A 20432-nucleotide genomic window follows, 5' to 3' on the forward strand; every position below is an offset into this window, starting at 1 on the left:
CCGAAGGTATTTCAAGGTTGCTTTTAGCAGTGGTCTTGTTTTCAGCACGGTGCTAGCTCTTATGCCTACACATAACTTAGTTTGTAAAAAGAAATAGATATCACCAGGGACCCAAACTGAAAATAATAATGGTTCAGTTACGGTTCGAGTTAAGGCCCATTCACACACTTGTGTTTAGGTATGACAAACTGAGACAAGATCGGTTTTTAAGCTTTGAAGCCTTTGTGACGGCTTATGACCAGCTGCATTGCTGCGCAGCCGGCCATAAGCCGTCGTAAGAGCCTTAAAAACCGGTCTTGTCTGAGTCGGTCGTAATGAAATGCAAGGGTGTGAAGGGACCTTTATGTTTATGAGATAAATTTTGTTTAGGTTTTTCATGGTTTTGGTTTTTATATTTTAACTACCAACTAAACGTTTTACAAAAATTTTTTTTTTAGTTTGCAAAAAAAGTTGCCAAATTTGTTAAAATGTTGCTAGGAAGCAAGAACAGTGTGACAGTTCAACCCGCTGATCTCTATTGTAATAGGCTGGACAGCAGCCTCGGCAGCTGGGGCCGAGTGTCGCCACCGGCGGCCATTGATTGACACTAGTCAATGCATAGGACTCTATGGGAAGAATGAGAAAAAGTGCCGTTTCCCCCGTTTCCAAGCTGTTTGCGGCACTGAAACTTTATGGATGCTTTTCGATAAGCCCGTCGAGTAGCTTGCGCACTAGGATTAAAACTGACAGACCTCGCCGTTCTTATAAATAAATATTTTGTGTTCGAGAGTGACTCCGCCGTACTGCAGCTCAATGAGGCGAGAGTTACCTAGAGTTACTGGAAGTTGGTGGTGGTTTTGTTGAGTTGGGTTTAGCAGACGACAAGCTCGAAGGCTTTGCTACGTGGAATTCGCTCACTCCCGGAAGGCCGTTGTCGAGATGGAACTTCTTTGTCATTCATCAACGTCTGGGCTTCCCCGAGGACGGTCTTATTGACCACAAGTTCCTTTGCTTACTCTACTACGAGATCAAGCTTGCCAGCTCAGCCGTAGGTGCTCTGGTACGTTTGATTTTTTTAATCGGCATTCGAACGTTTGACAAATACCCATTCGATCTCCAAACACCCGACATGAGGCTTGCAGCCCACCATAAATTACTCACGTCTGAGCACAGCATACATGCTTCAATATTTTTACTTTTGTGCGTTTCTCCCATAAACTTGCGTGTATTGCCTGGTGTCAAGCAATGGCCGCCGGTGGCGACACCGACGGGCTCCCGATCCGCGATCCAGCCTACTGCAATTAGCCTTGAGAGCGAACAGAAGCGTCGCTGCGGTCGCCGCGCCCTGATTGGGTGAGGTGTACCGTGACGTCAGGGGGATGACTCCGCTGACTCCGCTCCGCGATCTCGCATCGGCTCGCTTCCCAGCACCGGTTTCCTGGTTTGATGTTGTGTGCCGCAAGCTCTTCGAGGAGTTGGACTTCTTTTACCCGGTGTGCAAGACGTTGAGTTAGGCCGATATTGACGTGGTTCCGTACTTTTTATAAGCCTGCTTGTCCCTTTTAACTTTAAAATAGGGTTAGAAATCCCGAAAGCTATCAGCGGAAGCAATTCCGCCGATGAACCTCCCAGTCTGTCCACACGACACAAGGCAATTTTGCGAGGGATCGGTGAAGCGGTGGCGCAAGTATTTCAGATGCTGGAATTCTTTTCTTTGCATGTTCATGATTTAGGACGATATTACATCCCGCTTTCGAGGCATTTGAAGTGAAATTTATATCGTGGGCCTTTGGGTGGTCGGCAAATTACCTCGCGACCCTGACTTTGGGCTGCCCTTTCCATGCGCTGGTTCGCAGATGTTTTAAAGGCCCTGTGTCTGATTATCTTTGAAGTGCTCATGGAACAGGGTTGTTTTACATAAATGAAGCTTCTTCGTGAATTAATTATTTGGTTTATACACATATGCAGGCATATTTCTTAGAAGATGCACAATTACTGGAAATTAGTTTGTATGGTAGCAGCAAAAACGGCCGAATTGCCCCCAGTTACCTGTATAATATGTATTGAACTACCCAAAATAAGGCAATAGTGCCTTAATTTGGAATGTTTATACTTTTTCCTGACATTTTTATTCCAGCCTTGGGTATTCGGAAAATACACCGTTTAGTCTGAATTGTCATTTCCAATTCCTACAAACTCCCTACAGCTGGACTCTCTGACAACAGAGGAAAACAGGAGTAAAAGCAAGGATTCAAACGTCTGTCCAGTGGTAGATGCAGCACTAGTAGCAGAAAATGTGGAACCTGTGAAGGGCGACAGTCTGCGTGAGGAAAGCTTTTGGTATTTTAGATTCACGACAATTCGATTTAAGTAAAATCTCAATTTTAGGGCTTAAGGGACTAAAAACGAGCTGGACACCTTCGCTTACGTTTGTTATACATTACTTGAGGTTTGATATAAACAAGTCCACAGATACCACCCGTGTAGTCCATTGAAATACTATCCGAATCCAGCAGAGGTCAAATGCGAGCAATGTATATAATAAATGTTCCTTGTTTTTGTTTTTTTTTGTTTTTTTTACTTTGCCCCTGCACTTGGGCTGTCTTACTTACGATTCTCTCCCCATGGCCCAGACTGTATTTAGCATGTTGCTCGTGCAGCATGCAGCTTTTCTGCTTCGGCGATCTTGTTTAAAAACAGAGATGCAAAAAAATAAAGTATACATAACCTGCCAATTCATTCAGACCATCAGCAGCATTTATTGTGTGAGATACAAATCCATAGTGATGCTCCTGCAATTGTGGCCATATTTCTTTATTTCCATATACCAGCTGCGATTCATGCGTTGCCTGCCCTGTCAACAATGCTTAATATGTTGGTTGAAGTTACGCCTGTAGCTACAGGCCCATACCTCAATAAAGGCACATATAAAAATTTACACTTCCCACGAAAAACGCGCCAAGAAAATATTAAATAAAAATGAGCGTGCCGACAGCTAGCGTCGTCACAGCCTCCACAGGGCGAGCAGGGAAAAATTTCTCTCCTTGCCGTGACGTCACCCCGGTTTGCTGTAAGGGGGCGCCACGTGAACTTCTCGGGGCTAATAGAGATCAGTGGTTCAACCCCTTAATCATTTTGGGTGAGCCTCGCTGATCCACTTAGACCTGTCCCCAAACTGTTTAAAATGAGTGTAGCTCGTCTGTACCCTTGCTCGCCCCCGGCTATTTTTAAAAATGATGACCAGTGGTGGATACCTGTGCAACCCAGCCTGCACGTGCAAAAGAAATTTTAAAAAATAAATTTTTGATCTAAGACTGCCAAATGTAAATAATTGTTTTGGGGTTAAAAGTGCAAAGATTTTAACTTCGAAAGAATTTGCTGCTTGTAATTTTCACATTATAGTATATCTTTGGTAAAAAGATAGAAAACAGAACTCCATATTTTTTTAAATATTGTGACGAATGACAATTGATGAGGCAGCGAATGACTGGAGGAAACTAGACGTTTATTAGGGTGAACTTGTGCCCAAAACAAAATAGAAAAAGGCTAGCGTCACAGGCGTCGATGGCGTCGTAACAGCAGGATCGAGCGCAGGGGTGAGACTCACTCCGTACGGCGTGGTGCGGCTTCTTTCGAGCCTTCCCTAAGAGCCTAGAACATTCTGCCTCAATCCTTGTTGAACTATACATTCTGAACATGAACAAGCTAGACAGTTCTCCAACCTTCTCGAATCTTTTACTGACATAAAGAAAGAAAAAGCGACAAGCGGTGGTGGAATTTGAACCCCGGCCATCTACATGGGAGCCAAGCGCACTGCCTACTTAGCTAGCTGCACACGCGGCATTACTCCCCCCTTTAAAGTGCATCGCTCTGATGCAGCACAAAACAAAACTAAAGAACGGATAATCTAAAAAGTCCTCTGGAGCACGAAAAGTCCGCAGTCCTATCGAGTGTAGAACGGCTTGAGCCGAACGACGTGAACCACCTCGTGTCGTAATCGGCGTCGGGATGATTTGTGGATTACGTCAAGCACGACTTCACAGTCGAGCTCCTTGAGGCGACGAAATACCTTGTATGGTCCGAAGTACTGTTTCAACAGTTCCTTGTCGAAGCCATGGCGACAAATGCGTGTCTACACTCACACCCTGTCTTCAGGCTGGAAGGGAATGTACCGATGACGAAAGTTATAGTGGCCAGTGTCGACACATTGCTGTTCTTGAATCTAGAGTCGGGTGAGCTGGCAAACTTCTTAGACCTGTCGAGCAACCACCTGAACATTGTTGCTCCCATAGTCAGCTGGTTCGTGAGGCAGCATCGCGTCCAGCATGGTCGTTACTTTCCAACCATGTACCAGCTGGAAAGGTGTTTCTCCAGTGGCCTCTTGAATCGCAGTGTTGTAGGCAAGCGTGACGTAGGGTAAGACCTCGTCCCACGTTTTGCGCTTCACGTCGACGTACGTGGTGATCATGCCAGCGATGGTCTTGTTTTGTCGTTCCGTCAGCCGTTCGCCTGCAGATGGTACGCCGTCGTTCGACGATGGCTGGTGTGGCTGAGCCGGAGGATCTCTCGAGTTAGCCGTGCCAGAAACGACGACTCTCGGTCTGTGATCAATACTTCGGGGGCACCGTGCCCGAGGGCGATGGATTGAACAAACAACTCAGCAACTTCCACTGCATTTCCTGATGGAAGGGCTTGTCTCGGCGTATTGTGTTAGATAATCGGTGGCTAGGATTATCCGATGGTTTCCTGGGGTCAGCTGTGGAAAAGGACTGAGTATTCCCTGCAAAAACGTGGAGCACATACTGTACTTTCATATTTTTAATTTACCTAGAATAAAATTCTTTTTTCGCCCATGCCCAGCGTCGCTCATTTTCTTGTGAAATGCAGCTGCTTCATTTCACCCATTCTTTGCATGCTATATGTACTGGACAAATCTATCAGGCTGACTGTATTTTTCTCAATTTTTCGTCATTAAACCTAGATCCTTATTTGTTAAACTGGCTGGAACGCTTTCTTACCAACCACTCTCAATATGTAACTCTAAATGGCAATAATTCTTCTCTGACTGATGTGGTATCGGGCATGCCGCAAGGTTTGGTTTTAGGCCCGCTTCTTTATCTAATATTTAGTAATGATTTACCAAGTTGTGTTCTTTCTTTCTTCATGCATTAATATGCAGATGATTGTGTGATTTATCGAGAAGTTCACGATGATGACGATGAATGCCTCTTGCAGGCTGATTTAATTTACTCTTTGGTGCAAAAAATGGCATATGAAACTAAACCCTAAAAAATGCAAACTAACGCGGGTTTCCCGGCAAGGCGCGCGCCCTTGAGCACATACACTGACCGGCATTCAACTTGAATCCGTAAACTCGTACCATTATCTAGGTGTTCGTCAACTTTAACCTGGAAACCTCATATCTATATAACAATCGCCAATGTTGGCCGCATGTTAGGATACCTACGATGTAACTTCAGAACGGTCCCAGTCAACTTAAAACTTCTTCTTTATAACGCTCTTGTATAGTCTAAATTAGAATATGCAGCCTCCACTTAGGGTACTAACCATGCCGTTCTGTGTAAAGCTCTTGAACCACTAATTCAAAATAATGCCGTTTGTTTCATTCTGTCTAATTATAATTGCACAGCCAGCATATCATCAAGGAAGTCCAGTTTGTTGTTACCCATTTTGTCATTGCGTAGAAAGTTTTTTTTACTTTGCGTGTTTCATAAAGTGTATCATCATCAGTTATTACGAGACCATTTCTTTACATTGCCTAACTATTAGTGAAAAAATACAACAACAACAAAAAAGTGTCTGTTAAGCAACGAGATGGCTCGAGTGCCATTACTCTGAAGTGTAGCTTATATAGTGTCTCTCTCGTCGGCGGAGCCCAATGACGTTTTATGACCGCCATTAGTAGTACAGCGAAACCTATGCTGCGGTGTGGATCCCCCGACGGTATTCATTTTTGAAAAAGGTGTATTAGAAAAGAGAAGGATTGATCGAACAGACTGCTGCTAGATCAAACATATAGGGGTTCATCTAAATCCCCTATGTGTTTGCGTGCCTGTGCAGGTATGTGAAGGCAACATTTCAGTTGCTAATTAAACTTCCAGATGGCACTGAATGTTGAATTAGGAAAGAGAAGGATGAGTGAAGAGACTGCCTTGGCCGCGCAGGTACGTGAAGGCCAAGCGTCCCAGCATCTCGCCCAACTTCAACTTCCTGGGCCAACTGCTGGAGTGGGAGAAGCAGCTGCGGCGGGAGAGGGTGCTGGGGCCCTGTGCGCCCCCCTGCCCGGCGTCGCCTTCTTCCGGGTGCCCCAAGAGGCTCTACCCGCCCGACACCATCCTCGGGTGGGTTTGGGACGGAGGACGGCAACCACCCCATAGAACCCGGCACTCCGGCATGCCTTCCGCTGGGCTTGGACTGGGATAGTCTTGTCGAAGGCAGATAGCTCGAGGCACCTACTTGGTTCTTAACCTGTCGCCCATTATGCAGGATGTTTTTTTTTTTTAAGCTTTACAGGCTTGTTTTAAAAAATTGTGAAAGCTACACTTATGCAGTTTGTGCAGGTGAGTTATACAGCCAGGGGCACATAGAATAGGGGGCTAATTAAGTAAACTTTGTTCATTAACTATTTTTATTAATGGAAATAGACATGTGGTTCCAGTTAGAAACTTGCTGAGGCGCATTATCGAAAACCACTAAATCAGTTGTTTTCAGAAAGACTGAGCGCGTGAGAAGCGTACTAGTGCACTAAAGTTACCACTCGTGGGGCAGGTACAAGGTTAGCGGTGGCGGTAAGGCGCCTGCACAATTTTTGCGTTTCTTATGAGAGCCCCAGCCTTGTACCTGCTCCACGAGTGGTAAGTTTAGCGCACTACTGCGCTTCTCACATGCTAGAAATGACCGATATAGGGGTATTGGATGACGCTCGGCAAGTTTCTAATAAGAACCATATGACTATTTTCACTAATTAAAAAGTTAATTAACAAATTATACTTAATTAACCGACTGATTGTTACGACTGACCTCATAAACTATCTCCCCCTGGCTGTGTAACTCACCTGCACAAACCGCATGAATGTAGCTTTCGTAGCTTTTTTTATACAAATCTGTAAAGCTTAGAAAAAACACCCTGTAGTACACACTCATTCAACTTCCCTCCAATTTCCTTCTTTTGCTTCTAGTGCTTTCACTTAGAGACGCATTCTGTGGCAGCAGCTGTTAGTGCCCCCTTCTGGCGACATCCGTACACAAAAACCCGCGTGATCCCCGAGCACACGCCGTACCGTCGCCCTCTCTCTATTGCCGTTGCCCCTTAGTTCTCTATATCTCGCCAGAGTCAATTGGACTCGGTTACATCTGCGCTTGAACAGATGTAGCCCCCTCGCCTGTGTATAGGTCGCAAATTAGCCAGGCTAGACTTTCTGTTTGTACTTTCACTCAAGTCTGTCAATGTAACTCTAAGGGCTGTGTGCAAGAAGGCTTTTCGAATTTCGTGAGTTATTAAGAATGCCTACAGATACTCTTTTCTTTTTTTTTTAGAACATTAGAAACTTGGAACAGGCTTCCTAGAAATGTTGCAAATTGTGATACGATAGAATCCTTTAAAAAATGTCTAATGGAATCGTATTAAATATTTGGTTCCTGCGTTCATGTACCTGTTATAATGACATTTCCTACCTTTGTTGTTTCTGTGTGTGGCATGATGTGAGCCAGTGTGGTTGTGCTTTATGGTTTAGGTTTGTTCTTACTCATGCTCCACTCCTATAATGGGGCTAATTGGGTGTATGGTATTAATGAATCAAAAATAAAAAAAAGAATAAAAAGTGCCAAGCAACCGAAAACACTACCGGTGCCGCATTAAAGTAGCCTTCCCTTCATAAGCCACCATTCTAGTAGCACTGTAGAGCCACAGATTGAAGAGGTCAGAAAAATAGTTTGCCTAAAAACATTCTGGCTGGGAGTGCACATAATAATTCTCTATTTTATCTAAACAGACACGTTCTACTTTTTTTTTCTTCTTTTTTTTTTTTTTGCATTAATTACAGTTAAAGTTTGATCTATATGAAGCTGAGAGGAGCTGCGAATTACTTGGTTATATCGGAAATGGCATTTTTGGGACATTAAATTCGATAAACCTAGATTTAATGTAACGGCATCCAGAGAGCTATCGCGGTATCGCTTTCCCGCAGTGGGTAACATGCCGAAAATGCAATTTGCACACGTAGGAATTTAGCCTACGAAGGCGACCCACACTGCTACTTTGTGAAAGAAACCTTAAAATCCTCGAGGAAACAAATTGAGGTTGTTTCTTTGACCTCGCCATACATGCCCCTGTCAGAGAAAGCTGTCGCTCACATTGAAGTCTACATTCCCCACCAGAGACGCAAAAACAGTGCCCTTTTCGATCCTAGCACAAATAATTTCAATGTTTTCTTCGAGGGTGAACTCTTTTCTCTTCGGTGTTATGTTCACGGCGATGCAAAAGTCACTGATCAGACAAGTGCACGGTAACTCTGTCTCTTTCTCGTACCTAGCATCCGGCGTGCACGCATTGTATTCCCTAATGCGTCAGTTGTGCTCACTTGCTCAAAGATCACGAGGCAAGGAAGTGGAAGGTAGAAAGCTTACGTTGGAGGTGCAATGACCGAAGCCCTGTCTGCCATTCTGTCTTGGTGAGGCACACTTCAGCGATGCCCTCTGCTCGTCGTTAGGCCTAACGGGAGGGCAGACCCTCACCGAACATAATCAAATCGAAACCAAGCGACCGGTGAATTCCATCAGTGCCATCTGTCACAGGCGACACAAGCAAAACGCCAGGAAACGGCAAGCGCCATCTGGTATTCTGGAGTCTGGAGTTGTTTTTCCATAAAAATGAAACTAGGATTGCATGACGTGCCAGCAACAAACCTGAAGTTTCCCTTCTTTTGCATTTATTTTTTTTCCCAGGAATGTTTTGCTAGATCTGGTTGACGGTCAAATTTCTTTCCTTATTTCGAGTTAATAAATGCCCTATGGGAATGGGATTTAAGGCGCATTCACACTTGCGGCTCGCAACCGTCGCACGATTGACTAGGAGTGTGCGACAAGCGACCAACGTTCACACTGCGGGGGATCGGCGAGTCGCTACCGGCGAGCCGCTTCTCGAAAGCTGTGGGGAGCCGCTGTCGATTCCCTCCTTCCCGCTACAAGCTCGAGTTTGTGTTGTGCTGCTTGTCATATGCATTGTTTTTGCCACGAAAGAAAGACTCGCGATATTGGCCTGGGGGGTCCTTCGGAACCACAAGGAAAGCTTAATCACTACACTGGCGTGAAATCCCTCGAGCTTTCATGGCACCTGAAATGTGTGTTCTGAATACGAATGCTCAATCTTTTTTTGGTGTTTTTTACGTAAATATTATTTTCTGGTGAAATTTCAACGAGAGTTTGGTGTTGCAAGCACTTTCCCGTCTGGCAATGCCGGTCCTGCCCCGTTCTTGGCTGCAAGTTGGGAGGGAGGTGCTGAAGTGTCCCCGTGGCATCTATCGTGCAGCCTGCCGGAGAGCCTGGTGACGCTGGGGATCCCACGCAGCCCGAGCGGCGTGGCAGCCGCCGACCTGTCTCCGACGTCGGCCCTGGCTCGGCTGAGCTTCGACCGGTCGCCGGCCAAGCGAGCCAGCTACGAGGTGGTGCGCAGCCAGAGCTGCCACCTGGGCTGGCTGGGCAGTGGCAGGCAGGCGAGCGTGGCGCCAACTGCCGACGCCTTTCCCGTGGTGCTCAGGAGGAAGGCCTCTGGGCGCAGAGACCCCAACGCGCATGACAGCGCCTACAGGTACGCTCCTTGCACGCACATCTTTTTACCTCTTTTTGAGCCCTTTCTGTGGGAGCAGGCCTCTACGCACCTTCCTGACTGTAGCATGCTGGGTCATGGAGAAAGTGTCAGCAACAGGGTGTGGTTATCTTGCTAACACTTTCATGGCTGACACTCTCCGTGTCGCCATGTCTGGTTGCTGTCACTCTCTACTCCACGTCCCGTTGCAAAACCCCGTCCAACGGCTTGGTTTCGTAGCACACGCAACAGCGCCTACAAGCGTGCTTTTTGCGGTAGTTCGATTCGTGCATTTCCCAGCCTCTGATGAAATGATGGCTTTCTATGGGAACCGTCCACAGATCTTCTTGATCGTAGCGGGCAAAGTCGGGGTAGAGTGTCAATAAAGGAGGATGTATCTAACACCCTCTCTTCGCTGTCTTTCTCCCATGACTGACACTCTCTCCATGTTTATTTCATCACGCTTCATCGCTCGCAGCGTCCGACATTCTTCCACAGCCGACACTGCCTCCGGGTATTTGGCCTCGTAGCGTGCACAACGACTCCAACCAGTGTGCTGGTAGTGTCGGTTCGGTGCTCGCACTTCCCAGCCTAGAAGCTTTTTTCTTCTTCCCTCTCATACTTGGAACCGTAGCGAGCAAGACCATAGAGAAAATGTCGGCAACTGATCGTGTCTTCGTTGCTCTCTCCTTTTGTTTGACGTTCTCCAATGGCTAGCACTCCAGCCCTTTTGTTTGGCGTCGTGGCATGCATCGCAGTGCCTACAGCTAAAGGCTGGTTCACATGTTTGTGGTTGAGTGTTCTCGAGTGCGGTGGGATCCCTCATAACCACTAGGACGAGAGAAGATGTGGGCAGAGGGGGACCCATCTAGCTATATATCATTTTTCACGCATAATTCAATCATAGTGTGCTTAAAATACTTCTGATCTCGCAAATTCTGCAAAACCACATAAATGGGAAGTGTTTCAGGGCCGCCTGAAAGATGCTGGCAGTCTCTTATTGTGAGCGGTTGCAAGTAAGCACGCTCAACCTCAGTTAAACGCAAACGTGCAAACCGACGCTGCTCATTAAGCGAGTTGGTGCTGAAACTTTGAGATCATAGTAGTAGCGCTTTTTGACACAGACGAGATGGGAAAACAGGACGACACGGTGCGCTAACTTCAATTGTTTATTATGCTGAAATACACGGGTATAAATGCTCCTCGTCATTGCTTCACTCAACCAATACCCTGCCCTATCTCTGTTCAGAAGAACTGGGTCTCTTTGTCCGCCAGATCAGTCGAAGCCACGCTGACAAACCGGTCTCGGAACTTTTTATCAGGTCTGCCTCTATGATTTCCCGTTTTATCCTTCTGTCTACTCAGGGATGGGCAAAATACATGCAAATATGTATCGAAATACAAATACAAAATACTTCATCAAAAATGTATTTAATTACGAATCTAATTACATTTCCAAAAAAGCATTTAAGTACAAGATACAAATACAACCAAATGTATTTGGTCTCGTCCAAATACTTTTCCAAATACATTCCTCAAAATTTGATCAGCGACTTCAGGGCACCTGCAACGGGTTTCTGGCTATCTAATTTTAATTTTGCATCGCACACTCGGGAGTTAGTGCGCGAGGCTCTAGTAACGTAATAGAAATATAATCACAAAAAAAATGTAATCAGCTTGGACGTAATAGGTAAAAAAAGTACAGAGCTTCAAGTAGCTTTTTTTTTGTCAATTACATTTTGGTATAGACCAACAAAGAGCCGAGACGACCAAGACGCGCAGCACTAGTTATAATTTTTTATTGTTGCAACTCGCACCAGTTACGAAAATCTGGACGACCCGCGCATTTAGAATGTTCCAGGCAAAAATATGGATGGAAATCAGGCTGGAAAGCATCACAAGTTGTCACAGGCACTTGTTTAGCCAGTCTGCCTGTGAACGTCGATTTCGTCACTACTCTTGCCCTGGACTAGCACCGTAATCACAAAGTCACTAAACGCTTGTGCTTGATTGAGAGACGCTACATTCGGTGCAGAACGTAATTTTCTTCCTGCTCTGGACAGTGACAATAAATTTGAGGGATGTATTTTCGCCCACAAAATTGTATTTAATTACAATTGTATTTGAAATACCCACGTTTTAGTATTTAAATACACACGTCATATACATTACCCAATTTGTAATTAAATACGAATGCAAAATACACAAAGTATTTGAAATACGTATTTAAATACTTGTATTTGAAATACTGCCCATCCCTGTGTCTACTGATGACTTGAAACTGCACCCACAGTCGTGACAGTGCATCGACAAACGGCCATCCCGTTGCCCACTCACTTCTTGGTTGTGGCGCGGAGCATTTGTACTTGTGTTTTTCTGCATAATAAACGGGTGAAGTTGGTGCACTGTGTTGTCCCTTTCTCCCCTCTCGTCCGTGTCAAAAAGTGCCACCATGTTCTCAACGTGTGAACCAGACTTTTGAACCTCGTGCTGGTTTTGTTAGAACATTTCCACTCCCTTTTAGATGCATAGTATTTGTAGGGCCAGTTCTGACCACCCTCGCGTCCTCACTGGGATGTAGCCTCGATGAGGTCACGGCATCACATTACGCTGACACCGTCCCAAATGCATTCTATATGTGTGGCATTTATGGGTCCTCTGCAACCTCGCGTCGCAACTCCATGCCACGCGACACTGTGATGTTGTGTCATGCATACGACGTCGTGGACCTAGGTATGGTACGCATTCAGAACGCTTTTGCGAAAGGCCAGAGAGGGACCTAATTTTTGGTCTGCCAATGAACACCAAGTGCAGACTGCACCGGGTGTACGATAGCTAAAGGAAAAAATATCGCCTGGCTCGGACGTTTCATTCGATGCGATGGCTGCACTTTAGGAGGTTTTTAATGAGCGTTACTTTCTATCGGAATTGTCAAAGACATTTCCCCATTAAATTTAGCGGGGAAATTGTAACATCGCATCCTGTGACACTGTGACGTCACGTAGCCTTGTGACATTATGGGACGCTGACATCACGCGAGGCTATGACATCATGCGACACTAACGTCGTGCGACATCTTGATGTAGAGGCTCCCCATATAAAGCAATCACTTTAAGTGGAGATCAACTGGCAGTAAATGTAAAAAAGATTTGTCTTTTAGCAAGTCGAATATTTTGCATATTTTTTTGTAATTGGCAATCACTTTTTACCGAAGACTATTTTTAAGTGCTAAAAAGGATAACTTGTACCAGCTCAAGAAGTGAGATCTTGCTTCTAAGACCGTTTCTTCGAGTTCTATTTTTTTCATTCTGTTTTGCTTGTGGAGCCGGTATCTCGGCAACCATTTGGATTATTTTCGTTTCATTCACTTCATTATACTCTTTGAGCTACACTCCACTTTGTGTCATTCTTTTTTTTTTTTGTTTTTTTCTTTTTCAATTTATAAGGTGGTCCTTCACCTGCACGCCGTTTGTGTCCCTCCAAAACAAAGAATGCAGACTGGAAATAATTGTGCAAGAAATTCACAATGCCAGAATGTCGGATTGTGTAGCATACATTGGGGCAGTAGTCTTCAACCACCAATGTTTCAAAGACCCCTTCTGGATTAGCAGAAGTGACGGGGAACCCCTTCTACCGGGGAAAAGGGGGGATATATACAATTGATGAATAGAATGACAAAAGGGTAAACAAACAAACCTAAATGCGTGCAAACCAACTTTGAACCTTTGGAACAGAATAATCAACCCTACTCACTCAGCACACATGCTGCGGTGTCTATTGACCGGGAAAACCGGGAATTGTCGGGGAATTTTAAGACACCTGGAAAAGTCAGGGAATTGTCTGGGAAATTTTCAAAAAGACTGCCGAGTCAGGGAATTTATCCCATGCTTGCCCGCTTATGCTAGAAGTGGTAGGCACGGGCAGGCATAGCCACAAGCGCAGTCAAGTGCGGCGTCGCGACCCTCTAGGCGCGACACGACCCACCCAAGCTGACGGGCGCAGACGGGCATGTATGGCCGTAGCGCCGCCACGCCAACTTTCTACGCGCTGCGCTTCACACGAGAGCATGTGCGAAGCTGGCGGCTCATCGTTCTTTTAGTACACTCTAAAGCCACTAAAGAAGCTGCACTTTAGAGTAGCAACGCTAAGGTATGACGGCTAAAGAGTTACTCACTGTTACTAGTGAAGCAGAGCAGTAGCTCTGCTTCACTAGTTTGTGACTCTATTTAGGTGGTGTTGCTGTGGTTGCTCTAGTACAAGGAGAAACAGTTACTCTAGCCGATACTAGGCGGCGCGAGTCCCCACTCACTCAGAAAAAACAGCCGTCGTTCATTTATCTACCCTCTGAGAGGCGCGCGCTAAGCGATCCATTCATTTGTCAGATATGGTGTTTTCGCGCTTCATGGTAAACGCAACTGGATGCCTGCACTCTACGAGCTCTCCCACGTGCGTTTGAGGCTTTGGGTTGGGCTCTCTGGGCTTTCTATTGTGTTATTTTCCGGAAGGGGAGATATGTGAAAGTGACTATGTCGCTGTTGAGGAAGTGCTCCTTCAACCTCAACTGGACAAACTTGGGCATATCCACGAATGCAAGTTTGATGCGGCCTGTTCCGAATGATCCAAATAGAGCTCATTGCACAATGTGCTGCAAAAAGTTCTCCCTGAGCAACATTAGAAATAGGGTGATTACTACTCATGTTGAGGTTAAGAAACATCAAGCTGCTATGAAATATCTGCAAAGCGTTTCCAGAGCCCAATCATATTTTTCAAGACTTTGACAAATGTGGACTTGCCTTCCGCGGCAGCAATGGGCGTTTTGTCCGGAGGTAGCGATAAAGCTTGTAAGGCTCCGGCAATGCGTATAACCACCACCACGGAAGCTCTTAGCCCCTCTGAAGAAGTCGGTGGGTGGCTTTTTCTTGAAGAAGAAAGTCACAAAGGGCCGAGATCATGTGGTGCTTGAACACTATAATTACTCGTGGATCTTTCCGTTCAGCGGCAGCGTCTGCCTCGCTGTTTCCGTTGATGTTCCCCACGTCTGAGACCGCCAGAAAAATTGCAGCTTGGAAAGCGCAAAATGGGATATACCATATTTCATGGCAGTGGTTATCAACAGGGGGTCCGCAGACCCTTTGGGGTCCGCGAAGGCATTTTAGGGGTCCACGAAGCCCTGCCTCGTCAGCCAAGCCCGGCAATAAAAGTAGCCTTTGATGCCATTGAGAAGAAAAGTTGCAATTTTCGGTGAGTACTCTCGTGTGTATGTCAATGAGGAAAGTCTACTCCACACTAGCACTTACTTGTATTCGCTTATTAAATCATTATCATAATTAACCTATACCTTTCCCTACCCCTCACCACAAATGGGGTCCTCCATCATCTCCGCCGATCCACCAGGGGTCTGCGAAACATCAATGGCTGAGAAACACTGTCTCATGGTATCGGCCATGCTTTCAAAAGAAGTTGCTAGCAAGCCTGTCTAGCGTGCCATATCTGGTGGTTGCTTTTGATGAGTCACTGAATGAAGTAACCCAGAGAGAACAGATGGATGTACTGATCAGGTACTAAGACCAAACTCCCTGAAACAGTAAATTCTGGTCAATGCTGTATTCTAAACATCTTCCAAATTGAAGGTAGTTGCTTTATCTGACTTAATAAAACGTTTTGCATTGTGAATAGTGTCTATCTATAACATATTTCATTTTGGTGTCTGTAGTTGCGGGTCAGGGAATTCAATTAAAATAGTCAGGGAAAACCTAAAAGCCAGGGAATTAAAAAAAAAAAACAATTTGGTAGACACCCTGCATGCAAAACAACCAGCGTCAATTCAACAAACAAAAAATTATTGCTCGCTGTGACTGATGGTTGAGGCCTGCAGCGTCCCCAAAGGGTCCGGGAACCCCCATTTGAGAAACCCTGCAAATTTGGGAATGCTGCCCAAGTCTGACGAGCCTTCTGTCATATATTTCTAGAGCTGCGGGCTCTCCACCTGGTTCAAAGTGGAGAAGTGTTGTATATGAGAGAGTCATTGAGATATGAGTGTCATATGAGCAACAGCTGGTGCAGCTGTGGGAACTGAAGAAGCGTTTCTTGATCCCCACATCCTGCCCAAAAACTTTTCTTTTATAGCTGAATTTTGCCCCTGCAGACTCTACGCAGAGTGTGGACTATGGTCGGGAAAATACGGTGCTTGTTTGTTGAGCCCCCCCCCCCCCCCCCCCATGGTAGTGAGGTGACGGGTTTGTGGCAGGTCCCTGACCCTGGATGAAGTGGTGGAGCTGAACCAGGGCTGTGGTCCGGAGCCGAGCCGGCTGCCCCTCCCCGGGAGTCCACTGAGTCCGTCGGAGAGCCACTTCCTTCAGGATTTCGAGGAGGACGTCCCAGGTCCTCTTTCTTTCCTTCCTTTGTTTTTTGTGTGCTCATGAACAGCCTCGGTAATGATACCCAACAGGGAGATTAGAAATCAGTGAGAAACAACACTAGTGCTGCGAAATTTGCATTGTATAGGGTGACCACTGTGGATCCTAGCGCTGTAAAATGATCCAACAGAACCAGCACCTAAACATTGAAAGCTCAGACTTGCATGGAATTTGCCTTTAGCTGGTGCATTTTAGTGTGCACCACCTAAATGCAAATTCTATGCAACTGTGCTTTTACTTCACAAGCACGCGTGCGTAGAAGACCCACTTAAAGTGTCGCGTTCACTCTTGTAGCCTTTCTTTTGCTCAGACTCATAGTAAAATTAAGTATAAATTGGAGTTGTTGGCAGTTTCCCACGATCGTTCTGGGTCAAGGGATCCAACCAGTCTAGAGATCCAATGAGTCGAGAAATTTAACCCCTTAAGTGCCAAATTGTTTTTTCCAAAAGTAACCTAAAAGTGCCATATTCTTTTTTTTTGTTTCGAATTGTTATTCCTCTAGTATTACACATAAAATTTGAAAAGTTTATTACGCAAAAATCAGCGTAGGCGAAAAAAATATTTGCCAACCAAAACGAGTGCTGCCATCTACTATGATCAGCGCCGCAAAACTATTCGGACGAGCCTACCTTGTTTGTGGAATTGAGGGCTACCGAAAAAACCACTGGATGAGCTGAGCTCGTCCACGGCTTTTTTAGCCAGAAAGTGGCCGACAAGCTCAGCTCGTCCAAGGCACTTAAGTGGTTAATGAGTAGATATCCATGGTCAGTTAAAAGTCAACTCCGTAGCGGGTTCGGTTTACCTGAAATGAGTTCACTATTAGATAAGATCAAAAATTTTTGTTTCTTTTAGGAACTTAAAAAAAAAAAAAAAGATTTTCTGTAAGACAGTGTTTTGAGGTTCAATTGATGTTATAGCATTCACCATAAGTAACAATGTAGTCTATCATCTGTTGGACGAATTTTAAGTTGCATCGGTGATTTACATGTCTCATAAGGCTCGCTTGGTTCCGAGGACTGTGCCGATGTGTTCTGGAATAATTTTGGGAAGCCATTGTAAGCTGCATTTTGAAGGAGAAGACTGCAATGCTTAATATTGGATCTCCTGACCCATTTAACCTTTTGACTAGTTCAACATGAGTCAAGAGATCCAGTGTGGTTCGAGAGGTTCGTTGAGTCCAGACGTCCAATATTGGATCTTTAGACTCGTTGGATCTCTTGAGTTGTTTGACCTTGTGACTTGCAATTTCCCACGATCGTATGTGTTCAACTAAAATAATAATAATAATAATAATAATAATGACAATTTTATTGCAAATGAACAAAACGTATGTTAAGTCTGACCTGCCTAAGCCACATTGGGCTTGACTGGCAGCGTCTTAAAATCAGTGAAACCATGCCGTTTGCAAAAGGAAACATGTAAAATAAAATCCACACAAAAATCAGAATAACAAAAGCAAACTAGTGAGCACTTTACGATCTAAAATTTCTCAGGGCTTTCTTGAGCTTGTATTTTGTTCTTAAATTTAGAATACTAGAAGGTAGTTTGTTCATAAATGCTGGTACATAGTAACTCCGAGCTCTTTTTCCAAATCTTGTCGAACATCGAGGTATCCGGTAAGGCTCTTTGGGTCTAAGAATACGAGAAGGGACATATGGAACTTTAAATTGACTATCCCAAAAATGCCTATGAACAACAGTTTCCATCAAGAGCGAGTTAAAATCAGGCAAATGCAGTGCTTTAAACACATCAATGTCCTTATCAAGGCATAAATCATAGGAAATGTTCTTTAGCAAAGAACGCAGAATTGAATTAATTCTAATTTGCCAACGCAGAGAACAATGACCATACACGGTAATACCGTAACGGAGCACACTGTAAACAAGAGCATGTACAACAATTTTTCGAACGGATAGTGGCATAAAATATCTCATGTTGTATAGCAAACAAGACACTGCACGAATTTTCTTACACACATGAGCAAGATGAGTGTTCCAGGTTAGATCACTGTCGAAGAATAGGCCAAGATATTTTATAGAAGATATATGCTGTATAGGCTCACATGCACATGATAGGCACCTGGACGTATGTAATCGTAAAGAGCAGGTCATATTAACTTTTTTCAAAGGGTTGTGGAAACATATTAGCTGCGTTTTGGATGCATTAACTTTAATTAAATTAGCTTCAAACCAGTCCATAGTTTTAATTGCCGCAGTTTGCAAAGACGAAAAGGCATCTGAATAATTGGACGCTCTAGATAAAATAACGGTGTCGTCAGCATATTGAAATAGCGAAACTGGTACCACCATGGAGAGGTCATTAACATAAAGATTATATAACAGTGGACTTAAAACCGAGCCCTGGGGGACACCCGCTTTGATTGAAAAGAATCCGCTTTGATACCCTCCAAATGAAACACATTGACGCCTATCCTGTAGAAAGTTTTCCAGTAAATTTAGAAAAGAACCTCGAAAGCCTAACTTTGAAAGCTTTGTTATCAAAATGTGATGGTTAACACTGTCAAATGCCTTGCGGACATCAAGGAACAGTGCGCAGGCAACTTGATTCCGTTCAAAAGATAAATTGAGCATGTCAGAAAAGTCCTCAAGGAGCATTTGAGTACCTCGGCCTTGTGTGAATCCGTACTGATAAGGAGATAGTAAACTGTGTTTATCTAAAAAGCTATTCATAGTTATCCACATATGTTTTTCCAGGATTTTAGCAAAGCAAGACAGAATGGAAATAGGTCTATAATGTTCTACGTTATTTCGCGCGCCTCCCTTGAATAATGGAATCACCAAAGCGGTTTTCATTGCTAATGGGATGATACCATTAGATATTATGTGATTAAAAATCGAAAGTAGAACAGCCCTAATCCCTTCAAAGTTTCTGCGCAAGTCATTAACTGAAATACCGTCGATACCTGGAGATTTATTGGGCTTAAGGCTAAAAAGGATTGACCTAAGCTCTTCTTCAGAGAGAAGAGGAAGATAAGCCGAGTCTAAGACACTTTTGTTTAAGGTACATGAAGCTGGGTGTTGCCCTGCAATACCTGATACTTGAGAGAAAAAATTGTTAAATTCATTAGCAATACTCTGTCCATCAGTAGAGAATTGCAAAAGAAGGTAGCTATCATTGCTTTTAGTGCACTTCTTCGTACCATGGAGATCGTTGATGAGCGACCAAGTTTTTTTTATATCAGAACGAGCGTCCTTAAATTTATTTCTAAAGTGCATGCGTTTGGCCTGACGAATCATGGCATTAACCTTGTTTCTGTATTGCTTAAATTTCAATCGTAGCATAGTGTTACCGGGGGAGCGTTTTGACTGTGCCCATAAAAGATCTTTTTCTTTGATGGCTGCCAATATTTCTGAAGACATCCATTTCTGGTCTATGTTACGATGTTTAATTTTTACAGTGCGTGTAGCCGCCTTTTTAAAAAGGTTAAACTGAGCTACAAACTGTTCATAACCGTCAGCTGGAGATGTAGTTAGAAGAAAAGTATTCCAATCATGTTGCTCCACAAGTTTATCGAAGTGCCTGGGATCAACTATTGACAACTCCCTCACAGCGCCAACATAAGTCAACGGCTTAGATATCTGTGTTAATGAACAACAGACAAAATAATGATCAGCAAGTTTCGTTTCAATAATTGCAGACTGAATTACTACGTTCTGTGCTCGTACGTTTATAGGATCAATGTTAGATACCACCAACTGGCCAGAGATGAATTCCTCCCGTGTTGCCTTCTGAATTGTTGCTTTTAGGCCCCATTTAGACAAAACATTAAGGTAGTCTGCGACTATGGTCACTGTGGGACGAAGTACGTCGATATTAATATTGCCGTTTACACATACAAGCTCTTCAGATGAAAGAGTGGACAAAGCTAAATCTAATTCGGCCAGAAATAACCGTGCATTACAGCACGGGGGACGATAGATTGAGAAAAGGACCAGGGATAACAAAGGAGTGCTTAAGTGCAGCGTAACTACTTCTGCCTGTTGGAATGAAAATTTTAACTCGGCCACCGACCAACTATTTTTTATAAACACAGCCACACCCCCTCCTCTTCCCATTGGACGAGTATAAGAGAACACCTCATAGCCTGGTATTTTATACTTAGAGAAACTGTCCGAAGAAATGACCGAAATAATAAGGCTGTATTCAATCTTTGGTAAAAGTTTATTCCACACACTCTTTTTGCGTCAGGTTTG

The 20432-nt window shown here is 44.4% G+C and overlaps 1 protein-coding gene across 2 annotated transcripts in view; it reads left to right on the forward strand.

The window, feature by feature from the left end:
• The window catches only part of LOC8039910 (dual specificity protein phosphatase 8), a 165952-nt gene that overhangs the window by 132039 nt on the left and 13481 nt on the right, over nucleotides 1-20432 (forward strand). For both annotated transcript variants that reach the window (XM_040217821.3, XM_042293408.1), the window contains exons 8-10: nucleotides 6165-6341; nucleotides 9527-9805; nucleotides 16050-16183. In XM_040217821.3, the coding sequence (XP_040073755.1) occupies nucleotides 6165-6341; nucleotides 9527-9805; nucleotides 16050-16183 (590 nt within the window). The remainder of the gene's footprint in view (nucleotides 1-6164; nucleotides 6342-9526; nucleotides 9806-16049; nucleotides 16184-20432) is intronic.

Source organism: Ixodes scapularis, unplaced genomic scaffold (genome assembly GCF_016920785.2).
Source record: "Ixodes scapularis isolate PalLabHiFi unplaced genomic scaffold, ASM1692078v2 PGA_scaffold4__175_contigs__length_147842914, whole genome shotgun sequence".
Taxonomy (NCBI): Eukaryota; Metazoa; Arthropoda; class Arachnida; order Ixodida; family Ixodidae; genus Ixodes; species Ixodes scapularis.